The following is a 25,892-nucleotide window of genomic DNA, read 5'->3' as shown; positions in this document are numbered from 1 at the left end:
AGTCAAATCATTCGCTGGGAGGGACCCCAGCTGACTGGCAACCGTTTTGTAAGTCCGATTCAGGCTGTTGATCACCATGAAGCAAAACACTTCCTCATCCAGACGGAAATTGCGTTCCACCATCTGTTGACGCAGAAATTTCATTTCCGTCAGGTGCGCTTGAACATCTCCATCAGGCGCAAGCCTTAGGTTGGTCAGCTTCTCAAAATACAGCAACGCTGAAGAACCTGCATCTCTCTGATGTGTCCTTCTCAGCGTGTCCCAAACATCTCTCGCGTGGTCTAAATCTTGTATGTGGATCAACTGCGAATCTGACACGCACAGAATTATAGCAGTTCTGGCCTTCACATCCTGTGACTCCCAAGCACGCGTTGGTGCTGCTGGAATGGGGTTCTCAATCACCCCAAACAGTCTCTGATTCTGCAGCAGGGCCTTCATCTTAATAGACCAAGATGCATAATTGTCACTGGTCAGAAGGTCTGGAGTAGGCAGGCCTCCCCCCTTTTTGGCATCCATTTTGAGTCCTTGCATTGACTCTCAAACACAAGCCTCTAAAATCCAATAGCTGGCTTGTTTACACTCTGTGCACCTGGCAGCTCTCAACGCTGGCTGCGTTGGAATTTTCCAAGAGCTCCTTTGGAAGGGCCTAGTCATAACAAAACCTTGCTTTTGCCTCTCCGAGGCAAAAGGCTGACTTGTCCAGCCCTCTCGTGAAACTGGCCTTCGTTGCTAAGCAACAGCATTCCTTTTCTTTGGACAGGAAAAACCACAGGAATGTTTGGAATGCGGTTTCTCTTTTGACTGGAGCTGTTTTGCCAAACGTTTCTCCCTCGAAGCAGAGAATAACTCAATCTGCATTCACTCTTCTAAGCCCGAAAAACTCATACCTGGGCTCCGTTGCTTGGCTTTCAGATTCTTCTGGTCAGCTTCTGGCTGCAGAGAATCAGCCTTCTCACCTCAGGCGTCCATGGAGGCCACTCCTTGATGCAGAGGTCGATGAAAACAGCAACCATCCTCTGCTACCACTGTTGGAATTCTAGCCCGTCTCAGAGGTATGTGCCTATCTGTTCAGGCACCGGCTGAATTCCTTAGACCTCCCTCCGGCGACTCCCGGCAGGAAACAACATACTCGAGGTCCGTTCCGGCGATTTTCCTCAGGCTGTGAGGAAAACACACCAACTGCTTCTCCTCCTTCCTGCTCCCTGCATGTCCCCAGGGAGGGGAATCAGACACATATAGAAACGTATCTACATGTCTTTATTTGTGTCTTTATGCAGTCATACAGTAAACATGTCTGCTCTCTTCAACAAACAGAGAGAAACTCCACCCATGCACTTCCAGCACAGGTCATATGACAAACCCACTGAGCTAACATCCGGTGCTCAGTACAGAATGGACTGCCCCTTTGTTTCCATGGCAACAGTCACAAACTTCCTGTTTGGCTTTCCAGCCACAAGCAGCAGTCTTGGCTGCTATAGCCTTTGCTTGCTGCCGCATTGCTGCTTTAGAATAACACTCCCGTTGTTTGGTCCCTGCTCCTGTCAACTTAGCAGTTTGAAAGGACGTCAAAGTGCAAGTAGATAATAGGTACCGCTCTGGCGGGAAGGTAAACGGCGTTTCCGTGTGCTGCTCTGGTTCACCGGAAGCGGCTTAGTCATGCTGGCCACATGACCCAGAAGCTGTACGCCGGCTCCCTCAACCAATAAAGCGAGATGAGCACCGCAACCCCAGAGTTGGTCACGACTGGACCTAGTGGTCCTTTACCTTTAAACAGACATGTAATTTCAACACACAACACACAATTTTAACATGTAATTTCATTATGTGTATTAGTTTTAAAACTACTGATATTATTTATAATCATTACGTTTTATATGCCAATTTGTTTTAAACTTTTGATTTTATCAGTATTTCAATTATCTATTTTATCTATATTTTATATACATTTTAAATCTGTATCTCACCTGTATTTTTAATAATATTTTTATGTAAACCAATGTGACAGTTAAGCAATCTATAAATCCATTGGGCAAGCTGAAACAGACAGGACTATTGGAAGCGTTGATTTCCTCCCTAAGTGTTGAAAATTGTAGTATTCTGAATTGTTTGTGCACAGCTTGTGTTGAGTTGGATTCTTTAAAATTGGTGGGTCAGAAGAAGTATTGGTACTCACTTTGGGGAGTTTCCATGATGCTCTGATCATGCCTCCTTCATTACTCACTGTCCCACCGATATGAAACGATGTGATCAATGGAAGTCGTGCCTCCTGTTTGAAAGGAAGCTTACCCAGGTGAGAAGAAGAGGCCCAGAAGATGACCTCCTAGAAGGACAAGTAACTCTGTCACATTTCTGCATTGGATTGAATCATCTAGGAAAGGCTGCACTTCACTTTTGACTCTTGAAGGTGTCTGCCCATCCATTTATGGGTGAGAGTCATCCCCTCCCCAGTCTTCACTAATCCCATAGACCCATCAGCAGTAATTCATCCTTGGCTGCTAGATTCTATACGTGGCTTTAGCCAGAAGAGACCCAAAGAACAAGGCATGAAAGGTTAATAGAAGGCAGAAAGCTTCCTTGAGTAATCACAAAGGAAAGCCAAGCAGCACTCGAGGCAGATGCTCGTTCGGAAGTGACACTGAAGCCCCTCTGGAAGACTCGGCACTGTATCATGCAAAACAAAACACCCTTAATTTAGGATTTAATAGCTCCGAATCTCTGGTGGGTTGAGAGAGGGATATTAATTCTGCCACAATATTGGATTAGAGTGGAGGCAATGGAAATTTGTCTTACCTGTTGTATTGATTTAACTCGAGCAGATAATGGCCTGACATGAAACAGTGGAAATGAAAAGGAATCCGCCTAAGCCTGCAATCCCAGTGCGATTCAGAGGATGTTGCAGCAGGGCTACCTGCAAGTCGGGGCTGGCTGCCGCATTACGGAGAAGTGTTGCCGGCGCTTCTGCAAGGCTGCGCCGGTAAGCTTTGCAATGAGAAGGCTACATGCATAATTACAGGGATTGGCAGTAGGAGCAGAGTGGCTTCTGTTCTGGCTAAGGTAAAGGACCATAAGCTAAAACAGAAGGCACTCTGCTTCATGTAAGAGTTGGACTCTTTCAGCGAAGTCCCTCTGTCATGCTATATTATCTTGTAGTGGCAGGTTTTACAGCGTGGCCCTCCCAACAGCAACACTGCCCCTCCCTGGGAGATGACGATTTGGGGAAGGGGAAGGACCTACATTGTCCTTCTCTCTAACAAACATTACTTTTAGAATCATACATTTGGAATCATACATACATTAAGGGTCCAAGGCCAGCAAGACGAACCCTCTGCTCACGGGTGCCAACTTGAATAAAATATGGCACATAATTGATCACATGACAAGGTTCATGCACACCATTTAAATGGCAAGGCCCATCAACTTAGGGGGCAGCCCCCTCAAATATTTTATTGGGGAGGTTGAAGGCCCCGTGGCCCCTAGGAGTTGGCTCTTATGCCTCTGCTGTTGAAAGAACTCACCAGTACGGCAGGCATGAGAGAGGGGGTCAACCAGCCTACCCAAAAAACCTCTAATGCAGGGGGGTCTGCCACCTTTTGTGATAGTCCTGCTTCTTTGTCTCCTCCTGTTCCCAAATCCCTCCTGTTATGTATTCAGACTGGCTGCAGTTCTCACTCTGGGCCACCAGTATGCAAATGAAGGATTGAGAGTTGCTTTCACCGATTGGGTAGTTAGTTGGAATTTGTTACTGTTACAAGTTATTGAGCATTATATAAGGCAGCCAGCTTCACTGTTGTTCAGAGAGACTTAGAGCACTGCAAACTGCTGTAATAAAGAGCTGTTGCTTAAAAGAGCTGTGTCTGTCGCCCATCTTTCCCACTATACAACACCTCCCATCACAGGACACCTCGCAAAAGAAGTCCTTGCCCAGCTTCAGCCCTTTGGAGCACTGCTGAAAAGTGCCATATAAATGTCATTCTCATGGAAATGCATTGTTTTCCTTGACCCACACCGTTCAATGACTTCTGTTCCTACCAGTTTTACTAGGTGATCTCACATCTACTGCTGAGCATGGTCTTTAAAAGGCTACCTCAATTTTAACTGGAGGTCACCTCTTTCCAAAATTCCATGGAGCAAGAGGTGCAGGGGATAAGCAACAGTTGGCATCATGATTTTCCAGCAGTTTCAAAGGGTACAAAAGTATGGCATGTGCACTGCTAAATCCACACCATCTGTTACAGGGTTAGCCATTTGGACTGAAGCTCAGCAGGGAAGATTATACCATATGAGTGAATCGGGGCCACTGCTTCCTCGTTGTTGATTTGATATATGGGTATTTATTTGTTTATTGCCTATGTATCCCACCTAAGAACATCATAAGAGCCTGATGGATCAAACCAGCGGCCCATCTACCATCCTGTTCTCACACTGCCTAACCAGATGCTTGTGGAAAACCCTCAAGAAGGATTCGAACACAAGAGCCCTCTCTCCACCTGTGGTTTCTGGCAACTAGTATTCAGAAGTGTTGCAGCCTCCAGCTTTGGAGACAGAGCATAGCCATCACCCTCCAAAGAGCTCAAGGTGGCTCTGTTCCTCTCCTTTTTTTAACCTCAAAACAACTCTGTCAGGTAGGTTAGGCTGAGAGACTGTGACTGGCCCAAGGTCACCCAGTGAGTTCTGTGGTTTAATAGGACATGTGGGTTCATATGGGAGAGAGCAGTCCTTCCTAGTTACGAGCAAAAAAAGACAATTAAAGACTTCATTGTCCATTATCAAGAGCTGGACTAGTCAAAAACCTAGAGAGAGGACCCTGTTTTGTATATCCAAAGAGCATCCATACTACAGAATCCAACACAGAATTTGGAATTGCGAGAATGGGGGCAGTGTTGGTTGGGGTTTTTAGGCCTTATAGAGAGATATTTGAACATGATTAGGTGGTCTTGGTGAAACTAGGTAGCCAGTGCAGCTGTGACATATGAGTTACAACCAGGATGACCTGGCAAAATTCATTACTTGAAGTGGAGATTCAATTTCACAGTGGCTTTGATAAGAGGGGCTCCTGTACTCATGCGTCAAAGTCAATAAGACTTTTGTATTGGGTAAGAGAGTCTCATGGGCAACAGTGTTCGGGTCCTCGATTCCATCATCTCCTGTCTCTTTGTCAGATACTGTTCTGCTAAAAAGGCCAATCAGGAAAAGTTCTGCCAGTCTGCTCTAATAGGTTTTTTCCCTCTGATCTAACCTGACACCTTTGATGACAAGAAGGTGAACTGTGAAATGTCTTGAGAGTGCAATGGGATTATACTTCCTCCCACCAATCAAGCCAAAAATCTCCCTCCCCTTTGATGCTCTGATGTAGACTTGCCTGCTTTAATTCACATCTCCGAACCATAGGGAAATGATCCATGGCACAACTAGGTCACGACAGGCACAAGAAGAAATATGAGTGTGCCTGTGGAACTCTGCCAAAGCTGGAACTATTCATTTTGGCTCTGAGCTTTAGAGATGTTCAGCACTGGATGAGAGATGCAGGTGCTCTCTGACTTGTATGATCATATACAGGCCGGCGTGGAAAGCCAGCATGGTATAACCCTGGGAGACCAGGGTTCAAGCTATGAAGCTCACCATGAGCCACTTTCTCAGCCTAGCATAACTCACAGAATTGTTGTAATGATAATTAAGGAGGGGGAGAACCATGTATACTATACTACCTTGTGTTCTGTGAAAGAAAGGTGGGGTATATATATTTATATACCAATATCCATATATATGTATTTAAAACTCAATAGTATTTTTTCCTTTTGTGGGCAAACAAATTGGGCTTGCAGAGGAAAACCTCCCAGTGGATTATGTCTCCAAACCAATTAGCATTAAGCTCATAGAGATGAGTGTATATATATATATATATATATATATATATATACACACACACACACACACACACACACACACACACACAACAGAGATGTTGCAAACTTAAATGTTTCAGCTGATTGCCAGCCTTTTAACAAACTGATCTAATCTATCACCTCTTTTTATAAAGGAAAATATATATATATTCTGCTTTTCCACCCACTGAGACCTCCATGCAACTAACAACAATATAAACAAGCCAACACAATTAATAAATAATGTCCCTAAAGGCAGATAGATTATTTATATCTTTCTCACTGTTAGGAGATTCTGAATGTGCACCCTTGCTTTGTAAATTTAAAACAAGGTATTAGGCCATGGGGATTCTAATAACCAACAAAATAACCTACAGACCTCAAGACTGAAGTCAAACCATCCTTGGTAGAAAAGGCAAACTTGTCAAATATCCAAGTGAAATAGAAACATCTCCATAAATCTTTTTAAAGTGCTGACAATAAAGCTGACCTGGGAAATTTTCTGAAACAGGGCACTTCAAGACATGGGAAGGGCCATTCTGTCCCACTGTGTCCCCATTTCACCACCTCCTTTTTTTGTTTTGTTTTTCAGGTCCACAGTAACTGCCCCAAACCCCATTGCTTTAATTCAGGTTTTGCAGTCTCATAACCAGCGTTGCCTGGGAATTCTAAGAAAAGTTTGGTCTGCCATCTTCATTCAAAATGGTGCCCAGTTGCATCCAAACAAACAGGAAAACCTGTTCCTTGATGTCAGGAATCTTCATGCAAAATTTTGAAAACACATAGCGAACAAACAACTTTCCAAAACAGTGGCTATATCCTTATCAGTAGTTGTGTGTATGTGGTGCTCTTTCAGGAATTAAAAAACACACTTACCCTACAAATATTATTGCATTTCTCCTCCTGTTTCAGGGGCTTTCTTCCAGAGAGGGGAGGACTTTCTTGAGGAATGCATTACATATATACTGGAGAAATCCATCTGGTTGTGAATTCTCCTCTTGTATCAAACCAAGCGCATGCGTGCAGGGAGATTAAAACATAGCTGTATTTTGGTCTAGGCAAAATATTCTCTTTCCATTTGGAAGAACAACAAAGCCAACTGTCAGCTGTGCAAATAATAGGACATTTATTTTTGCAGCAATAAACATCTGAGAAGTTCTATCCAAGCCACCCAAACAATATTACAATTCAGTGCAAAAATAAGCATCCCACAGCCCTTTCTGGGAGAAAGGAAAATATGCTGATACATCGGCTCGAGGGGGGAATTTAGACGGCTGCTTCCCTTTCCATCCACCATGGGCAGATCCCAGGAACAGGGATGTCTCAAGAGATCTGGTGTCAGGTACCAGCACCTGAGAGAACAGAACACAGATTTCCTCCCACCCCTTGTCCAGAGAAAACATCTCCCCTGTCTAAACTCCCTTGCCAATTGAGATCCCTGGGTGGGACCCTGCTAATGATATCATCTTCAAAAGAAAGCAAGCAAGATCCAAACACCTCCATGCACCACATTTGTGCTCACACAGATAGTGCCTTCTTCTTTTGACCACTCCTTGTGCCTCATTAGCTGTCACTCTAGAAGACCCCTGTCTGGGGGAAACTTGCTGGAAAGCCACCATATGCAAACCATATGCAAACAACAGTCTATATTTCAGCCAATGGCAGACAGAAGTGGAGGTTGGGCTTCTTAGCAGCAACACCAAGGCTCAGGAATGAGTGACCAGAGGCGGCATAACGTCACTATGATGTATGTGGCCCCTCTGTTTTGCCATACCATCACAAGTCGAAGGATGGATTCAAAGATTCTTAGCTGCATTCTGGGATCTTTATGTGTTCATTGTTTCTTGTGGTCAGATTTTTTTTTTAAAAAAAGATTTCCACTCACTCTAATCGTGACAGGTTTTTTTTTAAGAAAAATAAATAAATTATAAGCTGCCTTCAGCTTGTGGGGAGATAGCTAAATATTAAAAGTAAACAAATCAGTATTTTGTGCTATGCAGATAATGATAGATTCTTCCCATTTCCTTAACTCATTGGATATTTACCAGGCTTTGATTGGTTCTCAGTCTCCAGGTCCTGTTTCTGATTGGCTGGGAGGACTGAATTGCTTTTTCAGCCCAAAGGGAACCGCCCAGGCATGAGTATTCTGTTATCAGTCAATAACCAGTAAGTAAAAGGAGACCACATATCAAGGAGCTGAAAACATCTCTGGAAAGCCTGGACCATGGATGGAAGACTTCACTGGAGACCACATTCCAATGAAGTCTTCCATCCATACCCCCAGACTTTCCAGAGACCTTTTCAGCTCATTAGGTTCTTTTTGTTGTTGTTTTGCCTTTTATGCTTTTACATGGATACTGAGCCCAACTCAAAGGCATGGATAGTGGTTATTGTCTTCCATCCAACATACCAGTCTCAATGACCTCATGCAGGTGAGCTGTTCCCAGTTTGGCAATTGGTGGAACTCAGCCCACTGTGAGAAAGATGGAGGAAAGCAGGGAATGTGGTAAACTGAAACCAGGAGCAAAGAGGGAGCTTCCTATCAGAAACACCCAAAATGGATTTAGGAGGTGGAGTGAAATAATTGTGTGGGGATTCGGTCTCTTGATGGTTTGCTACATTTGTATACCATGCTTCTTGCGATACAGCAGGGGTGGAGAACCTCAAGCCCCAGGGGCCAAATGGCCCCTGGGCCTTTCTCTTTGGTCCTTGGGGGTCTCCCCAGGCAACTCACATCACTAGCATTGCTTCACAACCTCCTTGAGTGTTTCTCCTTGTGTCCTTGAACTCTGACAATTACTCTTGCCTGCCTGGGGGGGGGGGCACAGAGGGGAGTGTGTAGAGATTAGCCTACCATGCAAAGCTCATTCTATATACCATACAGCACATTCATTGCTCTGTCTTCTTTTGCCTTTGGCCCCATTCATCACTGGGAAGTTTGCCCAGAAAGTTTTCCCACCTCATCTATAGAAAATTGTTTCTGTAGAGGACCTGGTGCTTGTCCAGTGAAAGGAGTAAATCTTCCAGAGCTTTGGGCTCCCCAAAAGGATAAGAATAAATAACCGTGAGCTACAACTGCTGAGCAATAGCGATAAAGTGCCTGCTTAGGGGGTCAAGCCCTTAATCTGAGCAGAAAACGGATAGTACAGTTGCAATGGGGTGCATGGAAATATAAATTGGTGGTCTTCGGGTGTGCGAGTTTCTGTATGCATAACCTGAAATAATGAGCATTTTTACATGTTTCTTTTTCATAGAATCATAGAATGGTAGAGTTGGTCGTCTAGTTGAACCCCTACAACCTAGGAATATTTTGCCCAACATGGGGCTGGAACCCACAATTCTGCTATTAAGCGTCTCATGCTCCATCGACGATTTTTAACTATCTCTAGGACTTGAGAGCAGGGGAAGGAAGTTTCCATACAGATTTGGAATTTGGGCATGTTGAAATCAGGGTATCAAAATTCCTGATACCCTTCAGTTTGAGGAATTAAACAGACGGGGAATGTACGCGAAATTTCATTTTGGCTCTTCTGCCCCTCACTTCCAAGATGTTTCTCCTTCCGCAGCAGTGGGAGGATGAAAAAGGCTGTTTGCTTCCATGCTGGAAAAGCAGGCTCTCAAAACCTGGTCTCTTGAGCCAGCATCCCAGAAGCTGTGCCTGTTCCCTCCCAATAAACCTTCCACAATAAACTGTGTGGGATTGGCTTTCAATTATGTAAGCATCGCCAGCCAAGTCAGCTTGCAGATAAATTATTTATGCCAAGTCGCTGAATGCACGGCTGCATGAACAATGTGTTCGCATTAATAAACCCAACTGCAAACTCAAAACAGATCTGAGGCAGGAAAATTGAAGCAGAAAACCCTACATACCACTAGATATAATGCCATCAAATTTCAATGGCATTGCCTTTCTGCTTATTGCATTTTTTCACATTAGTCTCCAGTGTGCTAAAAGAAGGACTCATTTTGCTCTGCCTTATCTTTTATTTGGTTTACAAGGGTTATGCAGAGCACAGCAGTGGCTGTCTTCAACCAAGTGCCCTCCAGATGTTTTGAACTACAACTCCCATCAACCCTAGCTATTCTGGCTAGGGCTGATGGGGGTTGTAGTCCTAAATAACTGGATTATTTTATTTTAATTTATTATTTATATGCTGCCCCATTATTATTTATATGTTGCCCCAGCCACTCTGGGGTGGCTCTCAACAGAATGTTAAAAACACAATAACATATCAAACATTAAAAACTTCCTTATGCAGGGCTGCCTTCAGATGTCTTATAAAAGTCAAATAGTTGTTTATTTCTGTTTGGAACCAGTTTGGCTAAGACTTCCTTAGACTAAGGAAATGAAGACTGGGGAGGCTGTAAATTTTAGTGCAAATACAAAGTTGCTGCTTTCCCCAATCAGTGTCCTGGACATGTTTTTTATTTATTTACATTGTTTATATAATGTAAATAAATGAACATATTGATTTATTTTAGTGCACAGTGGTACCTCTGGATATGAACGGGATCCATTCTGGAGCCCCGTTCGCATCCAGAAGCAAACGTAACTAGCGACGGCACGCCTGTGCACACACACGTCACTTTTCGCTGCTTCTGCGCATGTGCGTGACGTCATTTTGAGCACATGCACAAGTGGCGAAACCTGGAAGTAACGCGCTCTGTTACTTCCGGGTTGCCGCAGAGCGCAACTCAAACGCGCTCAACCCGAAGCGCATTCAACCCGAGGTATGCCTGTAGTGTAAATAAATATATTTCTTTATTTTAGTGTAAACTAAAAGAGACAACGAGATTCAAAAATGCAATAATGCATACTGATAAGAGCTTGATAGTGCTGGTAATGGATATGCTTGTGTTTCTATTTTACTCATGTGCAAACTTGCATGTTACACATGTATTCAAGGAAAGCACGGCATTGGGGGATCTCTAATCTAGAGACAGTTGCATGTCCCAGGCTTGTTGCACTATGTAGCTACCAATTTAGAAATGCTGGTGTAGTCTTGCTTGCTTGGGAGAATTAGCAAGCACCGATGAATGTCAATATAAACACAGATCTCCAAATTCACAGTTATGCATGCATCTAGGGTGTTCCAGCACTCCACAGCTCACCCTGGGTGTTCCATCAGTTTTCATGGCAAATTAATGAGTGGTGTTTGGCTCTGCATAAAAGGGAATTGTTATTCATAATGTAACGACATAGTGTACGGTATGCTGATGTTACTCCTTCCAAATGACATCCCTGACCTTTAGCTACTATGGCAACATGTGTCATTCCAGGGCACTCTGGGGACGAAATGTTGGCTCCCTCCCTTCTTCTCTCCCCCACCCCTCTATAGTGGCAAATATTCATAGGGGGGGGGTATGCAAACTGGCCTTTTTCTAAGGGGTGAGGAGGTGAGAAAAATGGGGGGAAATCAGATTTTTTCTAAGAAAAAAAAAACTTCCTTGAAATTTCAGCTCTACTCCATTAGGGACACTTGTCTGTTTGAGATGTTACAGCCCTATTTCCATAGATAGCCTTTGGCATGCCATGGAATTCTACTGGAAATGGAAATTGGAGCAGAAATTGCTGCAATTTGCATGTTCGTCTGAGGTGCAGGACAAAAATCAGACAAGCCAATATGCGTGGTATTATTATTATTATCAATCTGCAAACATTATGTAAATAATCTCATTGTTTTTTACATTGTTGTTGACGTTTCCCTTCTGTTGAAATGCACTGAAACTAATTATGTAAGCTGGTAGCAACACAAATAGTACAGTGGTATCTCTGGATGCGAACGGGATCCGTTCCGGAGCCCTATTCACATCCTGAAGAGAACGTAACACGTGACTGCGCATCTGCGCATGCGCGGGTTGCGTTTCACTGCTTCCGCGCATGCGCGTGATGGAATTTTGAGCGTCTGTGCATGTGCGAGCGATGAAACCCAGAAGTAACATGCTCCGTTACTTCCGGGTTGCCGCAGAGTGCAACCTGAAAATGCTTAACTTGAAGCGTATTCATCCCAAGGTATGACTGTATACATTTTAGCAGAAGCTGAACTGTAGTAGAAGAGAAACAGCGCTGAATTTGACAAAAACAGGATGGGATGGAAATTGCTGCCTTGTTACATTCCTAGTAAGGATGACACCCCACACATTATGTGTGCCTGCTGCAGAATGCATATTTATTCATTCTGAAACAACTGACCTCATAATGTCCTATCAAATGGTGGGTTGTGCACTATGCAGTGCTTTAGCGCTCAAGCATGCGTTATGTGACCTGCATATGCAACTAGACGAGAGATATGCCTGGGCTCTTCCCCTCCCCACCAGATTTAACAAGATTCCAAGAAAGGCAAGAAATGAATTGGATACTTGAAGGTTAACCGCTGTAGTTGCAGTGTGTGTGCTCACACTCACACTTTTTTAAAATGGCAATTCAGAAATATTACCCCACTCAAAGCACCACAAAGCCAATAATTTACCTGGGGATGGGACCACAAAATTGGGGCTGCCACAAGTGAAACTACTGAACTATAAAGAGCCATTAGAATAACCAGTCTAATAGTCCTGCATAACTGTCTTCCCCAGAGATGATTGGTTCATACTGTGCCATATTCAGCTGGGAACACATGGAGTTACCCTAACAGAATCACTGCAGTTTTGAACAAACATTGGGGGGGGGGGATACATTTTTTCAACCTGCTCATTCTCATGCCTGTTCAGAGTTGCAGCTCAATTTGACTCGGCTTGAGGGGGTCCATTCAGCAGCTACGGAACTAAAAGCCATTGGACGTTTGGAAATCATATTCAAGGCAGTCAGGTTGCAAGGTGTTAACTTTACTGGCCATGCAAATCCCAGCATGAGAAATAGCTTCCATGCTTCTTTCCTAATGTGACTTCATTGCACCTGAAATTACATTGCAGAAATAGTATTTTGAACTCCCGTTTCCCAACGGAAAGCTTAGGTCAGGCAAAAGTAGCCTGGAGGGATACATTTGCCTGATTAAATCTGATATATTCTGAGTATCCTGCCTTGCTTTTAGCTTTTTCCTAGTCCATTTATTCTCGGCTAGTAATCAACCTCAGCAGCCACCTATTAGAATGATTACTGCTTTACAATATGTAATGTGTAATGCGTCGAGCTGACTGTTTCTTGCATATGAAATATAAGAGGGGAAACAGAAAGATTTTGACTTTGTCATTTACTGCATCCAATCACATCCAGGAAAATACATTTTTCAGTGGGGGGAGAACCCCACCCCACAAAAGTGAGCTGTTGGAGATTTGGGCGTGCAAGACCAGTTGAACCAGGGATTCGATGGCTGCACACCACAGGCCAATCTTGATGTAACCTGAGTAGTGTCTGTTTCCCTGCCATTGCTTTGCCTGGCCAGGGCAAAGGCAGCCATCCTCTTATATACCTGCTGGGATTGACAAGGCATCTGATCCTCACCTGAATCTCATAACTCTCCTGACAGGTTATTTGGTCTGCAGCCACAGTGTGGAAATAAAGGATGAGATTGCCCACCAGATACCAGGCACTCTACTATTCAAATTAGGCCCCAGTGTTTTTGTTACAATCCCCATCTCAATTAAGTAATCAATTTTAATCTAGAATATAAACTACATGGAGTAGGGCCTTTTCACTGGTGGTGCCCATTGTATGCCTTGCTCTTCCCAGACCTGTTCTCTTTTGGCCTGCATTTTGGAGGTTTATAATTTAGGATGAACTGGTTTACAAATCTTATCAGTCGCTAACATATGAACAGATTTTATTTGCTGCTAGTCTGGGCTTCTGGCGCACCAGGGTTTACACCAGCATAATAGAGTTAGCTAGGATTCCAGAAGGGATACAAATTTTGCAGACTTTGGTTGTGAACTGTGGCCCTACAAAAAAAAAAAAAAAAAAGGTGCGCCTCACTGCTTCAATTTGGGCCCGACTGGCTATCCCTGAGTCTCATAGTTGCTGGGCCTGAGTTGCCCTGTCCTTGCATGAAGTCTTGGGTTTGCAATTTTGGGAGAGGGGAGACTGTGGCATTGGGGAGCGGGCAGGCTGGTGAGGCCCCCTAGATTTAGAGGCCTGAGTTGCCTTACCCTTGCATGAAGTCTTGGGTTTGCAATTTTGGGAGAGGGGAGTCTTCGACACTGGGGAGCGGGCAGGCTGGTGAGGCCCCCCCTAGATTTAGAGGCCCTAGGCATCAGCCTACTTAAAGGTAAAGGTCAAGGGACCCCTGACCATTAGGTTCAGTCGTGACCGACTCTGGGGTTGCGGTGCTCATCTCGCTTTATTGGCCGAGGGAGCCAGCATACAGCTTCCGGATCATGTGGCCAGCCTGACTAAGCCACTTCTGGCGAACCAGAGCAGCACACGGAAACACTGTTTACCTTCCTGCCTGAGCGGTACCTATTAATCTACTTGCACTTTGACGTGCTTTCGAACTGCTAGGTTGGCAGGAGTTGGGACCGAGCAACGGGAGCTAACCCCGTCGCAGGGATTTGAACCGCCAACCTTCTGATCGGCAAGTCCTAGGCTCTGTGGTTTAACCCACAGTGTCACCTGCATCCCACAGCGCCACCTGCATCCTACTTAGCCTATACATAAATCTGGCACTGATCCCTCCTCCTGAAATGAGGAAGACTCGGGAAAGAGGGAATGGTGACAAGGGATGAATTTGACCTGCTACAGTTGCAGTTAGGAGAAATGGTTTGATTCCTTGAGCAGAGCAGGATAAAAGGAACAAAGGTGATACAAGGCTATACAGTGGTACCTTGGGTTACAAACGCTTTGGTTTACAAACGCTTCAGGTTACAGACTCCGCTAACCTGGAAGTAGTACTTCGGGTTAAGAACTTTACTTCAGGATGAGAACAGAAATTGCACTGCGGCGGCACGGCAGCAGCGGTAGGCCCCATTAGCTAAAATGGTACCTCAGGTTAAGAACAGTTTCAGGTTAAGAACGGATCTCTAGAACAAATTAAGTTATTAACCCAAGGTGCCACAAAAGCAAAAGCTTTTGTGGGTCCTGCATTGGAGTTGTTGTTGTTTCAGGTCACTAGGCATTCCCCCAGCCTTGAAAGGCTCACCCAAAAGGGGAAGTTCTTCTGATATGTGCTGTGAACTGCCCTGTGATCTTCGGATGAAGGGCAGTATTCAAATTTAATAAATAAATAAATAAAAATATATAAACTGCAGCACAACTAAGGGCCTCAGCGAGGATCTTGAACAAAGTGGACCATTTATATTTAATAAAGCAGTTGTTGCATGTTAAGTACCCATGGCCTGTAAATAAAGCATCTATTGAAGTCTAATTATCTTAAGAGGTGCATCTAGCTCTTTGTGTAATTAATTGCACATTACACATTCAAATCAATGCATTTGCTAGTGGTAGCTCAGCAGACTGGCGATGAGTATTCTACTTATCAATTAAGTGCCATTGCTGTATCAAATTAATTAGATATCAGCGAATGTGTGAAACAGCTATTCATGTCTTGGGCAATATCAAATAAGTGACACTTCGGCAAGAGGTCTTTATGCTTGCAGCTGATCCAAATAGTGTGTTTTTCTGAGGGCAATTTCACACAGACCCTCCCGCAGTCCAACTTTCACACAAGTGCATTACTGTGCAGATGCCATTATAGTAGGAGTATATGAGGCAGATATGAAGCTACAAGGGTACCAGGAGCCCTGTTCAGGGATTGATTACCCATTGCAATTCGAATTGTACTAGGAAGAGTGGCAATGTGCTGAGTCCTTTTTGTTGGGGATAATTCAGATGGAAATTCCCAGGTGTCAAAAAAGATTATTTATGTATGCCACTATGGTGACCCGTGTTTTGTTAGCCCCAAAACGGAAAACAAGTGAGGTCCCAGCCAAAGAAAAATGGCAACTTAAACTGAGGACCTAACTTATAGAATACGAGAACAACATTCATTTAAAGAAGATTGGAAAATGTTTATTGAATATATGGGGGGAAATTGTGTACACTTGAAAACTTTGGCAGCATTAAGATAAATTCAACAGTGTAAATAAGTTTTGATGGAAGTAATAATGGAATACTGAATGGTTTAGTTTATATAAAATACGCAGGGATTTATGCTATGCAAAATGAACCAGGGAAAGAGAGGAAGGGGAGTCATTGATATTTTAAGGTTGTTTAAATGAATATTCTAAATTGTAAAACTATATATATACCCGGGATGTTATATATATAGGGGACGTCAGTCCTCTGCCCTCAGAAGCAAGACACATCTAATTTCACTAATTTTAATGTTGCGTTGAATTGCATTTAATGGTGTTTTTTAATTGTTGCAACCAGCCCTGGAACCTTAGACTGCAGGGTGGGTAATTAGAAATAATTATAATTATTATAATGGCTAGGCACAGCTTGCTCCCCCAATCAAGGTGCATAGTCCCCAAGGCTGGCCAAGTTATTTCGGTACTGAGGTAGAAAAAAAGCCAAGCACCTTCCCTGGAACAACAATGCGCCGCCTTTTAGTGACATTCAGAATCAGCTGCCCAAGGCAACTGCCTCACTCTGCCCAATTGTAAGACTGGTCCTTATTCTGACCATGTGGTAGGATTGAGTGCAAAATTGGGTTGTAGGAAACAGAAAGGAAACCCAAGTCCAGAAGAGCCACGGTGAACCAATGTCTTAAGGAGGCTCTTGAACATAGTAACAGAGGAAGTGTGTTCGATATCAGGTTGAAGTATACTCAGAGTCGCAAAGTTATTTCATGCTCTTTATTCAGCTCATAGTGGTGAGGAGGGAATGGAAGTCCCCTCAAAGTATCTGCTTTATATACATTATTTACACAATGGGCTGCATGTGATTGGCTAATTCTGGAATTCTCCTGTAGGCCAATCAGGTTGTGGATTCACTTCTATCTGGAGCTGGATTGGGTGGCTCCTGCTGACCAATCATACTGCTGCATTGTTCTAGGACCAATCAGACTGCTGCATTCTGAATCCTATTGTTCTAGGACCAATCAGACTGCTGCAGTTTGGATCCTATTCAACTCAGTACATAACACAGGTACAAGGGCATTCCAGGGTCAGGGAGCTGCAAGTTGAAAAGGATGCAGGCAGAGAACAGAAAGGGTCATCTTAGGTTTAAGTAAGGGATTGGTGCTTATTGTTGGGAAAACATTTTCAGCACAGTTGGAAACAGAGTACTGGATTTGATGGAGCATTGGTTCAGTCTACAAAGTTCTAAGCTAGCATTTGTCCTGAAATGCTAGTATTGTATGTGTAGGCAGTCTTTTCTTCAAGGGGAGGATTTCAAAGATTCAACCCATCATTGCCTCTTGTCTGAAATAATATAAACTGGGTGCAGATAAATCACATACCTTCCAACATTTCTCCGATGAAAATAGGGGCATCCTATTCCATCATCGTTGTCGTGACAGAGTTGCCCCAGCCACTCTGGGCAGCTTCCAACATATATAGAAACATAATCAAACATTAAACATTTTTTTAAAAAACTTCCCTACACAGGGCTGCCTTCAGATGTCTTCTAAAGATTGGTGTGGTGTAGTGGTTAAGAGCGGTAAACTCTGGTGAACCGGGTTTGCGTCTCCGCTCCTCCACATGCAGCTGCTGGGTGACCTTGGGCCAGTCACACTTCTTTGAATTCTCTCAGCCCCACTCACCTCACAGTGTTTGTTGTGGGTGAGGAAGGGAAAGGAGAATGTTAGCAGCTTTGAGACTCCCTCGGGTAGTGATAAAGCAGGATATCAAATCCAAACTCTTCTTCTTCATCATCGTTACTTATCTCCTTGGCTTGGGGATCACATAACTCCAACATTTCTCCAACGAAAATAGGGAGGTCCTACCATAACCGCCAACATTTCTGTGATGGAAATAGGGACATCCTAAGGAAAAGCAGGGCACTCTGGGATCAGATCAGAAACTGGGGTGCCTTCTGTAAATCTGTGACTGTCCCTGGGAAATAGGGACACTTGAAGGGTCTGCAATCACAGTAGCTGACCTATTCATCTGCTTTAGCTCTGAAGCAAAGACAAAGGGCAGTTGGCTAGCCGCAAGCAAAGCTCTAAATTAGTTCTTTTTTTATGCAACACAGATGCTAATTCTTTAGGTTCTGGGGTCAGGGCCTATGCAACTAGAACGCTATGCAAATAATTCCACAAAACTCTCCAACAGTTTCTCAGGTGTGGGGCTCACTGTGAGCTGTGGTTGCTGTAGCACAACTTATTTCTTTTTTCCTAAGGTTTCGTGGGGGGAGGCTGTTGCTATTACAAGTAGCGGAACTGGGTGCCATTCGAGCCTGGCCAAAATTTTGATTGATTCCACAGTGCCCTAGGCCTAGAATCATTCTGAGTCTCTCTCTCTCTCTCTCTCTCTCTCTCTCTCTCTCTCTCTCTCTCTCTCTCTCTCTCTCTCTCTCTGTAGTGCTACAAATAATGGTTCCGAATATTTGGTTCAAAACCTGCAAAAGGCGTGAGGAGAAACCTCAGAAATTTTCTCAGGGAGAAAACGTCTTCTGTGAAATTTCACATCAGGATTTCTGGGAATTTCAGATTATCCCCTTGGACCACTGGTTGCCTCTTCTTGCAAGAGAGAGTCATAGCCTGGAATTTCTCAAGGGGCAATGGCACATCTTTACTTAAGCATCCTTACCATGCTTCCCCCCTTTCTTTTGTTCCAGCAGTGTCCCTGCTGAGTTGTTCCTTTTCCTCATGAAGGTGTGGTAGGATGAGACCCCTGAAACTCATTTTCGCTGGTGACCTAATCAAGGCTTTGAACCCAAGTGTCCTAAGATGAAAGGCTATTGCACATATTTTTCATTTGAAAAGCCATTTGGAGAGCACATAGACCTTTTCCCCCTGAGAGGAGGTGTCAGATTGATGTACTGCAGCACAAAATGGGAGTGTAAATGTATGTGATGTTCATGGACTAGTGAATAGGGCTAGTTTACTATGAAATGAATTACTGGCAAAACAAATGGGTCAGCTCCTAAGCCAGACACTCTTTTTGCTTTTTGACTTTTCGAGGCACCGTTAACCAAAGGAAGGCTCCGAAAGGTGTTGATTCCCGACACTTTTCTAATGATCCTGTCATTTCGCTGAAAAATGTTTTAAGTGCTGCTGAAGATTTGTTCTCATTTTTATTTTAAATGGAACAAGGACAGAGAAAAGAGCTCGAGAGGGATGGCAGGCTCAGAAATGGCTTATTGCTATATTGTCATAATGGGAAGAATTCATTTGGTTAAGGGCTTTGGGGGTAATAAACGCAGCCTCTAAATTAAAGCAGCCTTCAGAGTTAATAGCCACAAAGACTTACTCCGGTTCTTTCTGTCACAACTGTTAAAGTGCAAATAAGCATGGGGCTGGTTTATTGCGTGTGTGTTGCTAGCTCAGGACATGCCACCTTCTTTCTAAATATGAAATGGTGCAGCTACCTGCATATTTTGAAGCAATAACCTCTCAAACACTTAATTGATGGAAATACCACTATGTAGTAGAAACCCACCACTGCCAGTATATATTATGACTGCTAGGATCTGCTGTGCCTTGAAGCAGCATCCCCAGACCCATCAGCATGACTGTGTCCCTTGTGGTGAACCACTTGAGGCTATCCACCTCCAGCTTAAATATCCCAGACAGCCTCCCGAAATGGCCGATCCATAAATATCTCTGAATATGGGGTAGCTCATCGGTAGGCAAACTAAGGCCCGGGGGCCAGATCTGGCCCAATCGCCTTCTAAATCCGGCCCATGTATGGTCCGGGAATCAGTGTGTTTTTACACGAGTAGAATGTGTGCTTTTATTTAAAATGCATCTCTGGGTTATTTGTGGGGCACAAGAATTCATTCATACCCCCCCCCCAAAATATATAGTCCGGCTCCCCACAAGGTCTGAGGGACAGTGAACCCGGCCCCCTGCTAAAAATGTTTGTTGACCCCTGGGATAGATTGTTGCTTGGGCATACTAGCTCACGCCTTTGTGTCTCAATGTTTTCTTATATCCACCTCCAGCCAGCTTATCAGTTGCCTTTTTTGCCTTTTTTTGCATCCAGTTCCCTTTGACTCTGACCAGTGAATGATGTGACAGCCCTGCATTTTGTCTTGATGGCCAAGTTCCCTGGGAGCTCCCTGAGGATGTTAGTCCCTCATCCTACACATTTGGCTCTGCCTTGGCTACCTATGGCCAGTGCCCTGGGGGTACTCAAGTGTACGCAGAACCGACATCTTTTTTTTCTAGAAGAAAAGCACTGGTTAAAGGTGTGGCACTTACTGTAACAACTTCATGGTGAGTACCGGCAACATTTTTTCTAGAAGCACTGCCTATGCCTCATGACTAATATTGACCAGATCCCCTTGATTTCCAGAATCTCATCTGTTCACCAGTGGAGATGTATCAGGGATGCCTACTGCCTCGAGAAAAATCCACTAGTATTTTCCGTGAATTTTTAAAAATATACACATATTGGTATGTGCTTGTGCCCAATGTAGACATTTTTGCTCAGGAATTTCCCATAATATAATGCATTTTTTAATATTAGTTTCACTAATATGTGCATTTTTATACTCACTTTACCAGTGTATGCATTTCTGTACCTATTACTGGGCTGAAGAACTGCAATGAAAATACAGAGGTATGAATTGGTTTCTGTTCCCGCATTGTTTCAGAAAGTGTAAATTCAGTGGGCTTGCCTTTAGACCTGAACTGAAGCAGAAAAGAGGTGTTTTCTTCCTTATGCAGTTCTTAGGAGGAAGGAACTTTGTGGAAGGCTCTTTCCTAATGGAAAGACTGTAGGTTCCCCAAACACCTTATCTTCCCTCTAAACTTTCAGATAGGCTGCACCTAGACACATCAAAGAGGCTGTTCAGTTAAACGAATTACAAACTTTGTATGAGAAATCGGGTTGGCAAAACCGGAACTCAACAATGCCATCTGGTGTCACAGTGTTAGAATGCATAAACAACGCATATAAAGTACTTTTTCTTTGCCAATGTAGCTGAGTCCATAGTTGAGTGAGATAAAGTAGCTGGGGAGGCGAAGGCAGACAAACAGACAAGGTTTGTAGATGTGTAGGTACTGAGAACTAATACAGATGTCTTTATGGGTTGTATATATATCTTTCTTTATTCCTATCTCAGGGAATAATTTTATGTGAAGATATCTGGCAAAATCTTTTTTTGTCGAACCCTTTCCAGGCTCACCATTATTCCAAACTTGCTCGTACATTTCCAGCAGCTATACACATGAATGATTTTGGTCATTTTCCATATGAGCTCTCTTTTACTGTAGACACTTTCCCCTCAAGGTCTAGGAGGGAGCTGGTGAGGTGCAAGAAGCACAGAGTAGACTGCATTTAGAGCTAGACTGAACGATTGCTAGGGGTTTGGGGTGGGGGGAGAGGAGAGATCTATCTGCCCAGTCCAATATTCACAAATTCTCTTGTGGAATTGGAATGCCGCTCCCAGTCTGATTACGCACTTCTCTGGATTTTGCAGTGCACAGAAACTGAGGACAAAAATATGTGTCATATGTAAAAGATACACAAAAATGCATTTAAAAGTGTTGAAATGTGCATATTTTACATGCAAAGTCTGCAGAAAATGGATATAGTAGAATGGAACAAGACAGAATGGACCAACATTGGAGTGCCTATGAGACGGAAACATGCTGCAATTCACTATTCATCGCATCCTTAACTATTGCTTGTTGTAATGCTACCTGTTTAGGGTGAGGGAGAAAGTTGTGCGTTTTTATAATTATGTTTCCGAGTGTACCTGCAAAATGTCCATGGCGTCCACCTTGAAATATAGTAAAGGAAATGAACTTAAGCCTCTGTTAACCTACCCAACAGGGTGTTGTGAGCAGGTCCACCCCGGGTGTCATGCCTGTGTGTTTGTGACAAAATTCACCCAGGCGGATCGGCGTGGCGGTGCTTGCACACCCAGCGGGCACATTTTCGTGATTGGCACGATCTTCATTGTAAAAACCCACCCTCTGATTGCGCAAATATGCCTGGTGATCAGCTTGGTATACCCTGGCAGGCTGCGCTCACCCCCCCAGCAGGTAGCGCTCACATCCCCGGCGGGTGGTTTTATGCGATTGGCAGTCGGTCGGATTTTCACGATTGGCGGTTGGCGCTGGCACCCTCTGGCACAATTTTATGTGATTGTCGGTCAGATTTGCGCGACCTGCAGGTGTATCTTTTCTGTGGCCAACCCTCCCTTAAAAAAAGGGGGTACCCTAAAAAAAGGGGACGTGAGAAAAAAAATCACAGTTGGTACCACCTGACCTTGCTATGCCTCTGGTTGTTAGGGCAATGCTTGAATTCTCTAGAGCTGCTTGTTAGGATGCAGACTGGATCAACAACCATTCCCCTGTAGCATATAGGTGTGGGAACATGCAACTGTGTATTCCCCCACTTCCAGAAGTAGCCAATGGCCATTGAGGGGGTGAAACACAATGTGTTGACATTACATCATGTGTTTCCACAGCTACACTTTATAGCAAGAGGAGATACTTGCCACAGGGTTGCCTTTCTCATTCTTTTAAAGCAAGCCTTTCTATATCAGTACATCAAGTTCCACCTAAAGGCTTGCACATCTCTCTTAGGGTAGTGGAAAAGAAGCTGTAGCTTGCTGTTTTATTTTTAACCTTGTATTGGTTTCACACTTTTTAATGTGGAGGGTTTGTTTCTGTATAAAGTTAACTATCATTATCATCTTCATCTTCATCATCATCAGGGGCTACACTCCTGCTTGCTCTGTTCATCAATCACCTGTTCTATTATATAAACTAAGCTCACCTCTCCAACCCCATTTCTGAAGCCACTTCTATTTTCTATTCTGCGGCCCTGCTCTGCACTAACCTTCAACCTCCCATGCCCATGCTTCCCCTCCATGTCATTGTACCTGTTAGAATTCCTGCTCCATGACTGTAGTCATGGGATTGTTGTCTATCACATGATGGTGTATGTTTTGACTCCACAGAGTGGGAAGTGACCTTGCTCACTGTTGCTGAATTTTTCATTGAGCAAGCTCTGGTCAGCTTCCATGGAACCTCTGAGTCCCTAAGAGCAAAATTTGGAAGAAGATTATTGACAGCACAGCTGCTTTTAACTGGGCTAGAGGCAGTTGGCTGCTGGGTGGTCACATCTATAGGCCACAAGTAAATAGAAAATTTAAGCCAGGCACATAACAGCTGAATCACAATATTGCAAACCCACACTGATTAAGAGATTTCTTTGCTTTGTGGTTTAGCCACATTTAAGGTGTCTGAGGCATAGCTGTCAAGTGTCCCTTATTTGAAGGGACAGTCCCTTATTCCAGCACCATGTCCCGCTGTTGTCCCTTGTTGATGGATGTCCCTTAAATGTCCCTTAAATGATGTCCCTTAAATTTCAAAGGAAGCAGCTTCTCTCCCTCCCTCCCTGCCAGCCAGGGAGGAGGGAGGCTCCAACTGTGTTGCTTGGCTGTGTTGCTCACCCAATAAGAAGTCTAAGAACGACTGGGGGGGTGGAGCTTGCATGCCTTGTGTGTGGCTAGTTAATGCAAGCTGAGGGGCTTTTTGAATGCTGGATGCCATTTTGTTGCACGTGCTGCTGCAAACTTTGCAGTGCAAAGCCAGGCCAGGGAGCCATCTTAAGTTGAGGCTGCATAGGCCTTGTGGTGCATGTGATTCAGATTCTATTCAGTTGAACCTCTGGTTACAAAGTTGGTTGGACAGTGTTCTCGAAGCTACCCAGCATGAGTTTGACCAGACTGCAGGAGGACAGGAAGACTGGAGTGCCTGGAACAAGTGAGGCTGCAGGTCCCTTATTTTGGCTGCTGCTCCCTTATTTTCAAGGCTGCTGGTCCCTTATTTTCAAATCTGTAAGTTGACAGCTATGGTCTGAGGTTGAATTTTAATCAATACAAAAGAAGGTGAGATCAAGGCACTGCACTGTGTGTGTGTGTGTGTTTCGCAGAAGGCAAACTGTGACTGTGAAGAAATGTGTTGAGGAACAACACAGCACACAACATAATTCATCAGGAATAGAACCAAGAAGTTCTGGGATCTCCCTGTACTGTTTCTTTAGCCAAACTACAGCATATGGGTCAAAAACAGACCGTTTTACCTCTACTAGGCCTGAAAAGGAAGCTGTTCCAGCCTTCTTCTTTTTTAAAAAATCCAAACAAACACACAACAATCTTAAAATCCTGCAATGATCCTTCCTGGTTTCCTCCTCTTGTTTTTTTTTGGTGCCTCTGTATTTACTTGAAAACATTGCTCGTGTTTGAATATCTGGCTGTTTTTCTTTCCATGAAGGGTATGACTCATAATTGATGGCTTCAGAACAAAAGTAGTTGTTTCCCAACTTGCTTCCAAATCCTTTAATATTGTTATTGAAACACAAACGCCTCGTGGGAAATCATCGTGGATGCTTTCCACGCACTCACCACTTCTCTGGTCTTTGGAGCTATTTTCTGTCGTTTGAAAGCGGGTCTCTAGCATTATCTTTAATGTGCCAGGTCTCCTGACTTGATGAAAGTCGAAGTGTATTTCAGTGCTTCATTTATAGAAATGAGAAGAGCTGAGTGTAAAGTCTGCCTGAGAGCCACATTCCCTGGGTTTTCCTTCTCCATGACTTCTGAAGTGCAGCTTGATTCATCAAATGCCTACCTATGTTCGAATCTGGGAGGTTTTTTTGCTGACATGGCTTCTTCAGGTGTTGACATGGTTATTGTAGGTCCATTCCATGATCCAGAACAGGGTTCCAGATTTTCTGGGCTTAGGATGAAGCAGTCCACCACAGACTTCCAGTAAGCAGACAGTGGTAGGAGGAACTCTGGGGAAAAAGAACACTAGGTTTTATGTTACAGTAAGCAAGCAAGCAAGGAGCTCTAAAATAAACCTGCTCATCTAGTAAACATAAGAGTCCTGGAGTCCAGGTTCTTATTTCTAAGAGTCCTGGTCCTCTGGATGCAACATGTAAGTAATAGTAATAGTAATAGTAGATAATAATAATAATAATAATAATAATAATAATAATAATAATAATAATAATATTATTTATACCCTGCCCATCTGGATGGGTTTCCCCAGCCACTCTGGGTGGCTTCCAACAAAATATTAAAATACAATAATCTATTAAACATTAAAAGCTTCCCTAAACAGAGGAGGATCACTGTAAAGTGGAGACCTCCAGAGCTGCACTCTTGGGTGGGGGGCATAAATATTCAGTACCAGGCAGAGGGCCTTCTCGGTAGTGGCGCCCACCCTGTGGAATGCCCTCCCACTAAATGTCAAAGAAATAAACAACTACCTGATTTTTAGAAGACATCTGAAGGCAGCCCTGTTTAGGGAAGTTTTTAATGTTTGATGTTTTATCGCTTTTATTGTTGATATTCTGTTGGGAGTCGCCCAGAGTGGCTGGGGAAACCCAGCCAGATGGGTGGGGTATAAATAAATAAATAAATAAATAAATAAATAAATAAATACTGAATACCAGGGATGTGGAACTTACAACCCTCTAGAGGTTGCAGGACAACGACTCCCATCATCCCTAGCCATTGGCCAAATTGATGGGTCCTAACGGGAATTGGAGTCCAACAATACCTCGCATCCCCGCTTCAGAGGGAAGGGAGAAGAGGTAGTATTCTTCTTCCAAGTCCCAATATGGCAGTTCATTTGATTCCCCCCCAAACCCACCCCAATAAAATGAGAGAAGTATGAAACGTGTATCAGATTATTTACACAGAAAGTGAGGAAAGGTTCCAATTTAAAATTTATACAAGGATTCGGATTTCTTGGCTTCATATCTCGTTTGCCACTCCAGCAAAAGAGAGACTGGGATGGGGTGGGGGGAGAAGGTCACATATTTAAATCATTACAAATATATTCACTCCACATCTGATTGTAAAGTCGTCCACAGGAGTGGATTCTGTTGGCCAGTCTCCATTCCAAAATTGTACAAAGGGCTGAGCAGTTTCCTTATTTCTTCCTTTCCCAACACATTTATTTATTTATTTCCAGGCCATCATCTTCTTGATAAAAAATGATATTC

At 43.7% G+C, this 25,892-nt stretch overlaps 1 protein-coding gene across 2 annotated transcripts in view; it reads right to left on the bottom strand.

Annotated features, from left to right (window-relative positions):
• LOC309371160 (uncharacterized protein) overlaps positions 1 to 25,892 on the bottom strand; it is a 44,348-nt gene that overhangs the window by 5,121 nt on the left and 13,335 nt on the right. Inside the window, exons 2-4 of one of the 2 annotated variants that reach the window (XM_081913837.1) lie at positions 24,509 to 24,674; positions 22,859 to 22,916; positions 2,174 to 2,320 (exon numbers count right to left, since the gene is read on the bottom strand). In XM_081913837.1, the coding sequence (XP_081769963.1) occupies positions 2,174 to 2,320; positions 22,859 to 22,916; positions 24,509 to 24,674 (371 nt within the window). Of the gene's footprint in view, positions 1 to 2,173; positions 2,321 to 22,858; positions 22,917 to 24,492; positions 24,675 to 25,892 lie in introns of those variants that run through there. The other variant, XR_014168834.1, reaches the window with a different exon arrangement.

This window comes from Podarcis melisellensis (genome assembly GCF_964234715.1).
Source record: "Podarcis melisellensis genome assembly, chromosome: 5".
Taxonomy (NCBI): Eukaryota; Metazoa; Chordata; class Lepidosauria; order Squamata; family Lacertidae; genus Podarcis; species Podarcis melisellensis.
This window is presented reverse-complemented; position numbering and strand designations above follow the sequence as displayed.